General features: G+C 36.5%; 1 protein-coding gene across 2 annotated transcripts in view; it reads right to left on the reverse strand.

Annotated features, from left to right (window-relative positions):
• Positions 1-397: 397 nt before the first annotated feature.
• Positions 398-15,862, reverse strand: part of ano5b (anoctamin 5b) — a 40,768-nt gene continuing 25,303 nt past the window's right edge. Inside the window, exons 6-19 of one of the 2 annotated variants that reach the window (XM_077228667.1) lie at positions 13,926-14,041; positions 13,609-13,743; positions 12,854-12,959; positions 12,717-12,777; positions 12,059-12,210; positions 8,529-8,603; positions 8,205-8,433; positions 5,817-5,995; positions 5,618-5,715; positions 5,325-5,455; positions 4,337-4,542; positions 3,937-4,139; positions 3,741-3,846; positions 398-2,598 (exon numbers count right to left, since the gene is read on the reverse strand). In XM_077228667.1, coding sequence (XP_077084782.1) covers positions 2,368-2,598; positions 3,741-3,846; positions 3,937-4,139; positions 4,337-4,542; positions 5,325-5,455; positions 5,618-5,715; positions 5,817-5,995; positions 8,205-8,433; positions 8,529-8,603; positions 12,059-12,210; positions 12,717-12,777; positions 12,854-12,959; positions 13,609-13,743; positions 13,926-14,041 — 2,028 coding nt within the window. In that variant the 3' untranslated portion in view covers positions 398-2,367. The remainder of the gene's footprint in view (positions 2,599-3,740; positions 3,847-3,936; positions 4,140-4,336; positions 4,543-5,324; positions 5,456-5,617; positions 5,716-5,816; positions 5,996-8,204; positions 8,434-8,528; positions 8,604-12,058; positions 12,211-12,716; positions 12,778-12,853; positions 12,960-13,608; positions 13,744-13,925; positions 14,042-15,862) is intronic. The other variant, XM_077228668.1, reaches the window with a different exon arrangement.

Here is a 15,862-nt window from a genome sequence, read left to right on the forward strand (position 1 = left end):
ATTAATAATTTATACATATCTCGCAGTCCCCCTCCCTCTCTCTGTTTCACTGTTCTCCACAGCTCAAATAAATAAATAAAAATTGCAATTGGATGTGCGCGTGTGTCAAATTCGAGGCCAATGCAGATAATTCTGAAATTAAGTCTGTTTCTAATGGCTGGGGGAAATGCGGGATATGCTGGCGGGGCATTTTCATAAATTACTAGTAATTTATTATTTTGATATCTAGATAAATCACAGAGCTCTTCACGGGAAAGCAACTACGCTGTTGCGACGCTGTGCGCGTCCTTGAAAGATGCTCACAACAGGTTGACGATGGCGCGTTTAGTGAAGCGCTGGCGCCATCTTGCGTTCATTTAGCGTAATGCAGACAGTGAAGAGGACGCACAACAAGTGCTAACACGTGTAATATACTTCATTTATTTTGGCACATTCTCGTCATTGGAATGCAAACAATAATTTCTTTTAAAACCTTGATTCATGAATATTCACACTTCTTTTTTTCACACGGCTTTCATGCAACTCATCCTGTAAACATTTGTAGGCCAAATAAAAAATACACATAAGTATCATTGTCAAAGAAAATAAGGCAAAGGCATGATCTCATCTGAACACAAAAAAATCCTACACTAAGTGCAATTTTTTATTAATTTTTTTTAGAATTTTTTTTAAAATGTCCATGTACCATGTATTAAATATTGTCACATTGGGCACATAGATTATATTTTGTTTGGAATAAAACTTTGTTTACAAGTATAGCAACACACAATAATCAGAATAATTCTGTAAACAGTAATTGTATTATCCATAAAAGATCAGCATAAATCACATTTGACAGTCTAAAAAAAAATACAGAGAGAATTTATAACACATTTGTGAGAATTGAACATGTATGGCTCACAAAATGGTGTGTACATGGAAGTAATGTGTAGTTGAATTGATAGGACACTTTCAAACACCTGGGACATAATATTGACATGCTTGTTTTCAAACCGGTCAAGTCTCTGTAGAGGATGGTTGGTGCTGAGTGAATAGTGTTTATCAACAGTGCTAGAGAATGTAGTAACCAAACATCTGAAATGCGAATGGGGCAGTTCAAACCAAATCTCTTTGCACCAGGTCAGTAATACATTTCTTCAACTCACTCAGTTAAATTTGTGTCCTTTTGCATGTATAGACCAACAGAGATGTTTAACTTGGTCTTATAGGGGGAATCTCTGAAAGCCTGTTTCCCTGAAATAATTTGCCCCATCACTGCTACAACATCAAATGCAGTTATCAGGGTGAATATCAAAGTCACTAATGCACAGAGAACTGATGGCAAAAATCTGAACTGATCCTGTTAAGTGCAATTGTGCAGAACTCAGCAGTGAAATAATATAAAAAAAAGACTAGTGTTCTCCTAGTCATGATTACAGACAAGATATAATGTTCATTGGCCTCAGATATACGATATTTGCAAACATTGACAGAATGAGGTGATGCATAATGGCTTGAGTTTCTGAAGCATCAGAAAATACATAGCAAGTCATTATAGAGCTTAAAACACAATCCTTCCACAAAGATAATAAATATGTTATATGATTATTCTGATGCAATACATCCTTGAAGAAAGCTAATAATAATAATAATAACAAAAATATCATTACATTTTAATATTACACTGAACAGAATGAGTGGGTAGTACATTTTCTACAAGCTACAGTATTAATTAAAAGAATATCAACAATAAAATATAAATACTTTGAGAAACATGATAACGCTTGTTAATTGACATGATAATTGAAACATGATAATTAACTGTTAAATCTAAAAAAAAAATTTTTTTAAAAACCCTGACAGATCAGAAAAAGAGAAGCAAAAAACAAACAAAAAAGACTACAAGTACATCTTTCACATTCAGACATACAGGGAAAAACATGCAGATCACATCTTCACAAGAAAAAGTTTATGGCAACAAGCTGGACAGACGTAAAAGCTTTATTTGCCTTCGAAAAACATTTTCATAAGTCTTTTAATGGTCATATCCGATTACTCTAAAGTTGTCTTCACGGCAACTTGCTCTCGAGGCAACATGAGGAGCACCAGGCTGCATTCCAGAGGGTTTGCGGTTTAAAAAAATAAGTGAAAAAAATAAAAAAACAAAGAGGAAACTGTATTGTTCTCCCATAAACCGCAAGCAGAAAAAAAAGCTGCAGGTTTGTACCATTGTTAGGCGCGTCGTTCTTTGTAAAAGTTCTGGCAGTTGTCTGGATGAGGGCGGGCAGTTTTTTTGCAATAAATATTTGAAGGGGGTCAGGAAGATTCGATTCCTCCATGCTTTGCAGTGTACAGTACATTTGATTAGTCCTGAGGGCTCATGGATGTTCAAATACATTCAGAAAGCACTTGGTGTTTACTAGGACTAGAGGGCAGCAGTGAGGCCGTTTCTGTGGACAGGCAGAAACTCTGGCTCAGCTGCATCTTGAGTTTCTCCACTTCGTAGTTGTGCAGGTATTCCTGAACCAGAAAGCGTTCACGCTTTATACGCGCTTTCACGTCTGACGGCACATCTGGAATCAGCCACGCCACGAAGAATTTCACCACAAATACAACGTGCTGAGAAACGAGGGGAAACAGAGGAACAGTCATCTTGTGCACATACTATACAACCAAGTTTAGACCGCTAAGGCCTGGTTTCACAGACAGGGTTTAGATCAAGTCATGATTAGGCCATAGTTCAATCAGGACATTAAACTGGCTTTTATAAAAATGCCTTAGAAAAAAAAATTACTGGTGTTTCATCTTGAGAAGGTACTAAAATTTTTAGTCTTAAGCCTTGTCTGTGAAACCAGGGTACGCTTGTGTGTCAAAAGGTAACTAACTGCTTAGCAAATATTAATGTACATATAGTACGTCTTTTCATCACTGTATTGAGCTCACTTCATTTTCTTTATAAAAATTCAGATGCTAAAAACAATGTTCATGTTAAAGCAAGATCAGAGTACACAGCAGTGTATGGTCAGAAATCATAACATACAGTTCTAATCCTCCATTTTCTATTTCTGCACTATTTCTTTCTTCAAGTATCAAGTTTTTAAACTAACAGACAGACCTATTATTTATTACATACCAGGGTTATTATTATCTAAAATGATAACTATTAAAACATTTCTGTTAATTGAAGTTGAAGCACTAAAATATGAACTGGTAATAAATAAAAACTAAAGCTAACAAAAACTCAAATAACATTTCTATAAACACTCTCCAGTCTTCAGTGTCACTTGATCCAGAAATCAGTCTAATTTGCTGATTTGGTGTTCAAGAAACATTTATTATTTTTAATTATTAATGTTAACAACAGTTGTGCTGCTTCCTATTGTTTTGTTTTTTTTGCTTCTGGAAACCATGATGCATTTTTTTCCAGGATACTTTGATGTATATAAAGTTCAAAAAGACAGCATTTATTAGAAATAGAACATATTTGTAACGATGTAAAAGGTTTTCCTGTCAGTTTTGATTAATTTAATTAATACAAATCTTACTGACTGAAACTTTCGAATAGTAGTGTAAGCTACTGAACTTAATGACTGCTTACTTTCTCTTACTTGCTTTTTCTAATTCTCTACTTCAATTTCCTGATCACAGGCTTTATATCCCAATAAAAAAAAATAAAAGTTATTTCAAATTCTCCTGCATATTCCACCATATTAGCTCAATTAAATTAAATGAAGAGTCCTTTGGATCATGCAGTTGCTTACTTCCATGATGATGATGAAGGCTAGCTTAGCAGCCAAGATGTGCCAGAACTGCATTGTGTGTGTGTATTGCTTTTCATGGCCGGGTGGGTATCTGTAGTCCCGATACCTGGAAACAATAAATTGATCATGCTGTTAATTTAGTATATAGAGGTGTAGATCTAATTCAAACTATAATTCCCACAAGGCAATCACAAACCGGCATGTCGTGATGGTAGAGCTGTTAAACCAGGATGGGTTTTCTCCAGGTTCGGGTAGGTTATCTTCAGGGATCTGAGAGATGTTGTAAAAGGAGAGGCTGTTGGTGATGTAACCACTCATAGAGGCCTCGCTGCCTTGGTGGTAGGCGTACAGATGGACCAGACGAGGAATCATATCTGAGGTGAATGCCATGATGAAGGCCTCAAGTGCAAATGAGAGGAGAAAAGAAACCACAATAGATTTTAAGTATGGTGGAAATAATGCTTGATTTCACTAAAATCAGTAAGCTATATTGAGAATGAGCAAGTTAAGCAAACCACATCCAATTTTACACAAGACAGTAACATTATGGGATGAGTCAATTAAATAGAAAGCAGAACAAAACAGTTTGCATTTACATTTGTGACTACGGACAAGATGGCCACCACATTAAGGATCTCTTCCCACGCTCCTATGTTGCGTGCCTTTGCTGCCACTGGCCTTCTGAACTGTGTGGTAAACTTCCAAGCATCGACTCGCACCTCCAGGATGTTGTTGAAGAGGGCAAGAAGAGGGGCCAGTGGAAAAGAGGCTACGAAAAGTGTTATGAAGCCAAACTGGATCACTGTTTAAAACACACAGGGAACAACTGGTTTAATTGATCAAGGAATGAAAAAGCTCACAGACAACCCTAGCAGATTTGAAGATCCAGATCCTTACTTGAGACTTCTTTTACAGGAACTTAAAGATAACAAATATATTTTTATGTATAATGATAAAGAAATGAACATTAAAAATAGTATTATATTATATTAGCAAAATGTATTATATATAGTCTATATTTAATATATACTACTGTTCAAAAGTTTGGAGTCAGTAAGATTTTTTAATGCTTTTCGAAAGAAGTATCTTATGCTCACCATGGCTGCATTTATTTGATTAGAAATACAGTAAAACAGCAATAATCTGAAATATGGTTACAACTGTTTTACATTTTAAAATGTAAAAAAAAGCTGGATTTTCAGCAACATTACTCCAGTCTTCAGTGTCACGTGATCATTCAGAAATCATTCTAATATGCTGATTTTCTGCTCAAAGAAACATTTATTATTACTATCAATGGGGAAACAGTAGTGATACTTAACATTTTTGAAATATTAAAAGAAAGTTCAAAATAACTGCATTTATCTGAAATAGAAAGATTAGTAACAATGTAAGTCTTTACTGTCACTTTTGATCAATTTAATATTTTTTTAAAAAGTGTATTATACAATATTATTTAATTTTGCAAAACTAAATAAATTATAATAATAGTAATTCTAGTACACTAATTATAATTCACTAGTGTTTTGTTATATCAACACCAAATAACTCCAACATGTATAGTATACGTGTGTAAAATCGTACCCATCTCCAGATACTCATAGAAGAGTCCAAACTGGCTGAAGTTCTGCAGATCGTGGTCCTGCTCCCATCGACTGTATGTACTTTCTGGATGACTCCGCCCTTTCCTGCTGCCCCACCAGTTTCTGAGAAGTCTGAGACACAGACACAAGGGACCATTATGTGTTTTCTTGGATTTGAAAATTGCCAAGAGGACAACTACATTCTGACCTTCTAAAAATACATATGCGACATAAAAATGCAAGTATAAAACAAACACCAAATCAGTGTTATAGGTCAAAGTTCATAACGCTTACGGAAGCAGAGCCTCCTGGACGTTCCCAACCATCTGTTTTCCAGCCATGACGATGAGCAGCTGTGTGGTCAGCTCAATCAGACAGCCCCCGGGGGCACACTAAATATTAAAATGCATGTTTCATGTTAGACCTACTTATTTTGAGATTCACCTGAAGAACATTAGGTCCTCTGGAGAACTGATATTTCAGACTGTCTCACCTCTTCATTTCTTAGACTAGTCCATTTTCCAAACATATAACTGTAGTTTCCCGGATAACCCACAAACTTCCCTTTAAAGAAGGCCACATAGAAACAGGAAGAGTAGTAGTTCACAAACTGGAACATAAACATCTTCATGGTCAGCTTGTTCTCATACTCCAGATGGGTCTTGGGGATCTCTGAGAGTTAAAAATAGAGGAAGTTCTTAAAATATTTTTTCATACAGCTCAGCTGTACAGATGAGCAAATATGTGAAGGATTATGTAGTCAAATGGTCATTATCGTAAAATAAACGCATACCGTATTGTTATTTTGTAATAATCACAAGCCGCGTTTCCATTGCAGATTTGCACAAAACTTTTGCGTTATTTCCTAAATGTCGCTAAAAAAAATATTGTGAAATGACGCCGTTTTCATTAACTGATGTTATGCAAATAAAATATAACTTTTTCCACTTGCGATAAGTCATTCCAAAAATCATGGCAATGGGTGTTGGTAGGTTTACATATATCAAAGCCACTATTTTTAATCAAGGAGACTTAGTCATGTTATCCAAGCATTATTGGCAAGGAAAGCCCCTTATACTGAGGAGCGGCTTCTGGGTGTTTCTCCCTTCTATCTGCCTCAAAGTCTTAGTATCAAGTATTCTCGTAATTCTTTTGTATTTTATGAGTTTAATAAAGAACTCTGTCTGGTCTTCTGTCCAAACATACCGTGTTCATCTATGTCAGGTGACCTGTAAATGCGGTAAAAACTATTTCCATTGCAGTTTTGCGAAATATTCCTTTTTCGAATTGCCTGAAAAATCACCTCATGCGAGCGTAAAAACATTTTTGTGATAAATGGGAGTTTTTGCGAAATTGGGCGCATTTTCAATTCGCAATTTCAATTGAAGGGTAATGGAAACGCGGCTACAGTCTGACTGTACATTATCCAGCTTAGTACACAACTAATAACACCAAAGTGGACACATTCATTTATTCCAAACTGTAATTAATGTAATTCATTAAAGGAGCTGTATGTAATAAATTTATTTCAATTAATCATAAAATGGCTCTGATATGTCACTAGACATTAAGAAATCATGTTGATTTCAAATACTTATATCACTGACAACAATAGTCTGGCCAGGATATTGTCATTTAAAAAGTGAAGTTGCAGCCCTCAACTGATGTTTATGTTGTCATGTTGTGTTTTGGTCTGATGCGTCACCCTCCACCTATCTACCAATCACGAAGTCAGTAGTGTTGCGGCATCCGGATTGCCAGCTCTGCTTTAGTTACCACAGCTGCAACTACAAACGTGTGGGAATCAGATAAAAAAAATGTCTAACGTTGCGAAACAAAAAAAAACTCGTTATGAATCCAAAATACTTTGTGACCAGGTCCGAAATAAAACAAGGATCTGTATAGGAGATGCCTTTGAAAGATGGAGACGGCTGAAAACGGAGAAGAATTTCTGGACTGGTAACTAAGATTCATCTATGTTTGGCTAACTTGTACTTTATGTAAATGGACATTTCAAATATTCATGACAGTCGAACAAAGTTATGCATGTTCGTGCAAAGTAACATTACGTTAGCTCATATGGAGGAGGTGGGTCATCGAATTGAAAAGGTAAGGAATTGTTTGGGTAATAAAAACGGCGAGTCGTCATTACTATCATTAGCAATGCATTATCAGAGCCCGTTTCTCTGTCATTATGCTGGGACGCCGAGGAAAACAACATAAGTACGCCCATTACTGTTTATCATGCAAGTTCTACAGCCAAAAATAATAGAATGAAATGTAATCTTTCACATCACATATTTTAGCGTTATGGACGTGTACTGCAGGGTAAGTTGAAAAATACAGCTGGTCGCTTTCACTTATAGCGTCAGCTAAATGAATAGCTGTATCTTTGATATCGATTAGACACAGTGACAGAGGCTTGTGCTTGTAATTACGTAAATGACAGATACCTACCGTTACAAGTTAGACTAACAGCTACTGTTCTAACAATGTACTGTCACATACGAGCGTACATCTTTACGATTATATTTGGCTAATCACCATTAGTAAAATTTTGCGATATATAATTACTTTGCAAAACATCTCTCATTTGAAGCATAAACATAATTAACAGAAAAAGCTTCTTGTAGCAGCCTGTATACGTTCCTGCTGGATCCTGCAGCCTATCTGGCAACCTGGAGTCAGGGAGGAGGGGGAGGGGATACACCGCTCTACAGTAATTTGAAAGTGATTGCAGTACCAGTTTTGGCCACATTCTTACATACGGCTCCTTTAATTATACAAACTGTAAACTTGTGATTGAACATGTCAAACACACTCAATAAATATATCTCGAAACTGCTTTTCTGTGTGAAATGAGGATGCGGTTTTCGCTCACCCATATCAGTGATCCAGATGGCCACTTGCTCATAGAGGAAGTTGAGAATGAGGATAATGACAAAGTTGATGCATGAAGCAGTGACAGAGGTGGCAAGTTGAGGAGTGATGAGAGAACCAACAAGCTGGATTTTACTGGTGGGGCTGTCCTTCATGATGCTGGCGAATGCTGCATAAACCGCTAATCTGTAAGCGATCACCCCCATTATACAGGCCACTATCAGAAACGTCTGACAAAACAAAGAGAAGAAGGGACTTTTAAACAGATTGAACTTTCTTTACATTAGCTAACTAAAACAGTGTAGGAAATTGGTAGAAAACTCACCCAGAAGAGAACAGTTGCTCCAGACAGGCAGAATCGAGCACACTTGCTGGGGAAAGAAAGATAAGGCTCCATTTCCTGTTAGAATAAAGAGAGTATCAGGAAGCCAATTAGTACTACAAGTGTTTAAGTGCAACTGCAGTCATGGTACAATATGTAAATGTATTTTGTGTAAATAAAAATGACTATGTTAAACAACATATGAAAAAATATATGAGATGATGAATAAATTCATTTTGAACAAACTTTAGAATTCTCAAAGTTAACATGGAATCCAAAATGATCCCATTTAGGTTCTTAATAAACATGTCTAGGTTGTTGTATAACAGGACTCTTCTACAGCAGACTTCAGTTCCAACCCTAATTAAACACACTGGTCTGTGATTTAAAAGTTATTCTGAACACAGTGGTTGGCTTGTTTGCAAAATTCAGCAAAACACTCGCCCTCCAGGACTGGATTTGAAGAACCCAAAGCAAAGTACATTTACACTAACATTCAAAAGTTTTTTTCTGTTAATTTCTCCAGGATTCTTTGATTAATAGGAAGTTCAAAAAGGACAGCATATTTGTGATATGGAACAAAAACAAAAATGGCTGATTTCACAGCAGAAGACTTGCCTTTGCCATGTTTATGTGCCATGCCTTTGCCATGTTTATGATAACGTGTTAAATGATGTGGCAAAAACCAGTTTGGGCAGAAGACAAATGCAAATATTGACTCGGATCATGCAAATGATTTAAAACATATCAGGCAGATTCTCCGTCACAAATCCACACATGACAAAGCCTATTAAGATAGTGTTATCAGCATGCATTTGAAATCTGAAAAAGCAACATGCTTGAAATGTCCTGTTAAGAGAAGCTCTTTGAAGTGTTCAGTTTACATTCTTCACCCTGCTTTTGATTTGTTTGTCTCCTGTTATATTCTCATTCAACCAATTCTATCAATATTCTACTTCTATGACATGATATTTTATTTAGATTTTGCCTGTCAACCAAAAGGACCTCGATCCAACAACTTGTTTGGTTTTCCATTGTAGATTTCTCAAATATCCTAGACAAAGTTTTTAAGCTTTATGTCTGCATACCATAAAGCTTAAAAACTGTGTTGTCTGTTATTTGAAAATACAGTAAAACTGTAATATTACTTCATATTATTAAAATGACACATACATTATTAAATAGACATTATAACAATTTATACATATTACCATTTAAAATAAATGTTTTCCATTTTAATACATTTTAAAATGTATTTATTCCTGAATTTTCAGCATCATTACTCCAGTCTTCAGTGTTAAATGAATCATGATCCTTCATAAATCTTCCTAATATACTGATTAGGTGTTCAAGAAACATTTATTATTATTATTATGAATATTGTGCTGCTTAAAAAAATGTCTCAGTGTATCCACAAAATGTTTTTTTTTTCATCAAAGTCATCAAAAGAACAGCATTTATTTAAGATAGAAATATTCGATGACATTAAAGATGCTTTGCTTATAATTTTGATCACTTGAATGTGTTGCTGAGTAAAATTAAAATAATAATAATAATAATCTTACAGACACCAGACTTATGAATGGTAGTATAGGATCTGGTCATGATTAGAGTTAGGCTTATGATTGTTTGAAGGGTATGTTGCTCCAGGACTAACACAGACTACTGATGCAGGAATGTGTTCTTAACACTAGAACGGCCATGACGGCCATTTTGAATTTTATATCTGCAATAACTTTGATGAAAAAATAAATAAAATCCTGCTGGTACCTGACTTTTCCTAAAAGTGTCTGTATTTTAATTTTAAAATGTTTTTCATATAAATTACACATAAGGCAAAAAAACAAATGAACATATTTATCTATTTCGGCCATAGATGGTCATATTGACCGCACTGAATTTCGCGGTATTCTTTTGTTACATTCCCCCCACCTTTGTCTCTCTCACTGTCAACAGAATATCTAAATAAGATACTTTTAGTTGTTCTTGTCTTGTTCTGAGTTATGTTGAATGGATATGAAAATATAGCCTATCTGTTGTGAATATGTGTTACCTTTTCTCTTCTGCGCTACCCGTCTCAGCAGCCGTAACGTTATGTGTGTACGTAACAATTCACTAGTTACTCAAGTCCGTGCAAATGATGAGTGAGAAGAAGTATACTGCTTTATTGATCTCTTCGGCATGCATCCACATGACTTTCAATGTTGCAGTGAACATAAATACTCTGTTCATTTCCACTGAATATAACAAGAAAATAAGGTAACATACATTTCCGCTCTATTCAGCGCTGCACATGCGACCATGCCTGTTTTGGACTACACTACCCATAATTCCCTCCCGCTTGACCTACAATTTCACGTCCTTACAACATGAAAGGAACAGCTCCCTATTCCCCCTTTCTCCCACAGCATATGTGATAATTACGGTAGACTACTAATGATATTATTATTTATAAATGTATAATTAAACTTGTTTAAATGTACAGTTTGGTGTTGTTTTGTTTTTAAAAGATATCCTAATACAATAAATGCATTAATCTCTCAATTGATATTTATCATTAACCCTCTGGGGTAGGCGGTATCGAGTTTGGAATCTAGCGGTCAAAATGACCGCTTGTGGCAGTTCTAGTAGTTATGGAATTCTGGCACTTCTAGTATTAAAGGGTTAGTTCACCCAAAAATGAAAACTCTGTCAGTAATTACTCACCCTCAAGTTGTTCCAATCTCGTAAGACTTTTGTTCATCTTCGCAACACAAATTAAGATATTTTTGATGAAATCTGAGAGCTGGCTCACTCCTTCATAGGCTTCTAGGCAATTTCATTCTGCCGGTCCAGAAAAGTTAGTAAGGACATCGTTAAAATAGTCCAAGTGACTACAGTGGCTCAACCTTAAGTTTATCAAGCGACGAGAATACTTTTTGTGCTCAAAAAACCCCCAAAAATAACGACTTTATTCAACTATTCATTTTCTTCTGTGTGGGCCTCTGACGTGAGTTCACGAGAAGAAGTGAGAAGATGACACAGATGGGTCTCGATGTAGGGTTTAAAATGGTTCGAAAATGGAGAAACCAACAATAAAACGTAAAAGTGCCTTACCTTTCACACTTTCCCATCAAATGATCGTGAGCGGCATCTTCTCAGTTCTCGCGTATGCGTCGTGGCGCTCTCGTGAACTTGCGTCAGAGGCCCACACAGAAGAAAATGAATAGTTGAATAAAGTCGTTATTTTTTGGAGCGGTTTTTAGCACAAGAAGTATTCTCGTCGCTTGATAAGCTTAAGGTTGAGCCACTGTAGTCACTTGGACTATTTCAACAATGTTTTTAGTTATCTTTTCTGGGCCGGCAGAATGAAATTGCCTAGAAGCCTATGAAGGAGTGAGCCAGCTCTCAGATTTCATAAAAAATATCTTAATTTGTGTTCCGAAGATGAAAGAAATTCTTAAGGGTTGGAACAACATGAGGGTAATTACTGACAGAATTTTCATTTTTGGGTGAACTAACCCTTTAAATCACGCTGTAGTGTTCGCAGGTACCTGAGTGAAGCGGTTGAGTCTGTGGCCTGTGCACTTCAACTCATACTCTGGCCTGATCTGTAGCTGCTGCTGTTCCTCTTCAAAGTCCACGAGGTCCCACTCATATTCCAGACGGGCCTGCCGTCGTTTCCAGAACTCTAGGAACAGGGTCACTGCAAATCACCCAGGGAAAGAAAGAGACAAACAGAGTAGAAGAAAGAGAAAATACATTTTAGGAGTATATGCTCACACTTAATACAAAATAATTGTACTTCAAGTTAATCTTACAAAAGATTAGAAACTAAATAAACATTTTTAAAATGTATGAATACACAGTGCACTGGGTGCAGGAACACAGTGCTGATTAATGAAATCACTGCATAAGCAGAGCTCATTTTGAGCCCTGTGTAAAATTAATTCAGTGTTCAGTAATGGATAATCAGCATGCACCACTACCCTAAAGTGATTACAGACACATTATCAAAAAGCATACACAAATTATCCTCCTCCATTGTAGATTTATTTAGTGAACAAATTCTGTGACAGTTTGAATACTTTGAAATGCTTCATTCACAGTTACTACTAATCTCTCATTAGATACTGAGTCTCCCTAGAGATATCCTGCTGACCTCTAGATGGAGCTATTAAGCTAATATTTGAACAATAGAAGTGCACTCACCCCAAATGCCCATGAACATGGCGAAGAACACTGTCCCCTCGTTATCAAATAGATGGGATTGCTGAGAAAAAAGGATCACATATGAGGAAAATCTGTCTATGATGAAGGGACAGTGCATTTAAAACTTCCTTTCTCACCCAGGAGGACAGACATGTTGAGTTGAGTTTCCAGTAGCTACACTTTTTATCACAGAGCGGACACATGACAATCTTCCCTCCAATTTCTGGGTCACAGATCTCCTTGCTGAAAAGACGGAGGGGGAGAGAGAGAGATGGGGAGAAATATTACTGTAATGCAGAAGTGAACATGTCCAAAATCTCTGTGACAACATTTTCTACTACCCCTATTCCTGACGTAATGCAATTACCACAACATGGAAAACTTGGACACAAATAAACCAGGCTTAACAACAAATATCACATTCAATGAGCATGTTCCATAAACATCTATAGTCCTGAAACAAGAAAAACAAATGTATCGAGCCTCTAGAGTCCCTCTGTCCTCACATTACATTACAGATTGTATGGCAAGTCTCAACACACCGACTCAATCTTTTTTCATTTTCGATGCCATTTGATAAAGCATTTTTTTTGACAAATGAGAAACATTTGACTGAAAAGTATATAGCTGCTATCAGAGGTTATGGTCAACAAAAGAATACAGATATTGCATCTTATTCAATATAACAACATTTAGTGTGCAACTGCAAAAACACACTGACTGTACACAATAATTAAGAAACAAAGCAAGCTCCTGAAGGCTTAGTTTTAACAGTTATCAGCCACTAGTTACAAATAGCTAAGGGCAACAACAATGCATGTAACCACACAGTATGGGACTCAGGAGGCTCAGGTAAAGATCTGCGTTCATATATCCTGCCAGTGCCACCAACCTTGAGATGTTGTCATCGTAACTGAGCACACCATAAACAAAACAGATCACACCCATGACTGCAGCAAAAAACAGCATTTCTGTGTAAAAGCCCAGCCAGGCAAAGTAGATACCAATCTTCTCACCATAGTACTTCCTATGACAAAATACAAACAGGAAATGTAATGCTGGTTTGATATGCTGCACTAGAAAAGTGAGGTGTTTTGCTTCACTAAGTTGTACTCTTGCAATCAGCAGTCTAATGATAAAGCATCTAACTGTCTGCTCCAGATTTGGTTATTGCACAGATTTCAGATTTCATGTCTGCAGTGTCCTCACTTGATCAGATTGAGTGGCTGCTCCTTGTAGAAGCCGAGGAATCGAGCCCAGTGCCTATACAGGTGATACCTTTCACTCTCACACTGCATGTCTTGTGCTTTCTTCCAATACCGACACTGAGGAACAAACAGCAGATAAATGTCAATCAAAGATATACACAAACTTTTAAAGGGTTCATGAACTGCATTTTTTATATGTAATTGTTCTCTGAGGTCCACTTATAATGTTATCAATATTTTTACATAAAAAAAAAAACATCTTAATTTAGAAGTAATAAGTTATTTACTCTCTTGTTTTTGACTCTTTTTAAAACAGCTCAAAATTCAAAATTCAAGACTTGGAAGTAAACGCCCAATGCTATGATTGGATAACAGTTTTGCATATTTAAGGTACAATATGCAAGGATTTTTCGCCACCAGGGGTAGCTAACATCTTACAATAACAAAGGCGTATACTGATGACATATATTCCACATTAAAGGGACTATAAGTAACTTTTTAGGTAATTTATAATCTAAAATCAATATTTTTATTCATAAATATGTCCCCAATGGTGTACAAATACTTCTGCCAATTATCTGATTTATCCTCGTAAACGAAGAATTTATTATATTTATATACATGGGACGGGTTGGTCCACGGAGGCTACCATGTAGTTCCGCCATCTTGAAAAACTATAAGTCAAGTCAAGTCAAGTCATCCTCATTTATATAGCGCTTTTAACAATGTAGATTGTTTCAAAGCAGCTTTACAGAGATAAACATATAATTTAAGGTAACAGAGATTTGGTTTGGTTTTATAGTGGTTCTTAAAAAAAGTTTTTTCCAGCTAAAGTTAGCAGAGAGATTCCACAATAGCAGAGAGGGACAAAAAGTACGCCAACGCGTTTCCACAACGCGTTTTCGTTCAGAGCCAGCGTGACGTAACTGAAAGCAGCAGAAACGGAGGAGCAGAGCAGTGAGAGCCGCTTGTCACTTTTTAATTTTTAATGGCGGACCATACCTATGCTGAGCCACTGGATAAGAAATCCTCTTCGCCAAAACAGACTGTTACGTTCCACGCGTGTGTGTTATGTTATGCTCATTATCCTCTCTCTGTCTCTATCACCCTATCTCTGCTTATAGGTTGCTGTGATTGGCCGAGTCGGACGTCATTCATCTTTAAGGCAGGGCTTGATGATTAATTGGAGGCCGTCCTAGCTGGTTAAAAGAATGTTGTGTTCATTGATGCACTCTCTCTCTGTAGCTTTTGGTAGCAAACTCTGTGCTCTTTGTAGTGATCTGTGCTCTTAGTAGCGGAATGAGTTTGTGTATGCTTTTGCCTGAATGAGTGTTGTGCTATGTGCTTTGTACTGGACATGTTTTCCTTTTGGATGGGTGAGATTCATTTGTGTTGTCTACCTTTTGTTTGCTTTTCTGGGGAAAGAACATAGGCAAGTATATCGCGATATACATTGTACCCGTAGCAGATAATTGTTAGACACACCAGGTAAGAAGTGAGCGCCACTCCTTGTATTTCTGTTTTATTAGATAGTTTAGTTAGGGTGCCGGATGCACCGAAGATTTCGGTTTATTTTCTAAATTTTACTTTGGATAGATTAGTTTAGATTAAGGAGTGTTTTGTTATCTTGCGTTCTTTCTTTTGGCGCCACTTTTGTTCTTTTCCTATTTATTGTTTGTTTACTCACCCTATAATTTATTGTATATAGCACACATTATTATTTGACTGGATTCATTGGTTTCGGCTTATGGAAATAAATTCCAGTTTTTCTCTTCAAAATGAGTCTGACATGTGTTTTTTCACCACGCGCCACTTCCAGCAGTATACTCAATATATAAATGTTGCGGTACCAGCCCTAGACCTACAACGGGTCGTAACACAGACCAAAAATGATCGTAAAAGGAAACGTGACCGGAGGATACAAAAAACACGAGTGAA

The sequence above is a fragment of the Siphateles boraxobius genome, unplaced genomic scaffold (genome assembly GCF_051911475.1).
Source record: "Siphateles boraxobius isolate OS27281-9 unplaced genomic scaffold, OSU_SipBor_1 130, whole genome shotgun sequence".
Taxonomy (NCBI): Eukaryota; Metazoa; Chordata; class Actinopteri; order Cypriniformes; family Leuciscidae; genus Siphateles; species Siphateles boraxobius.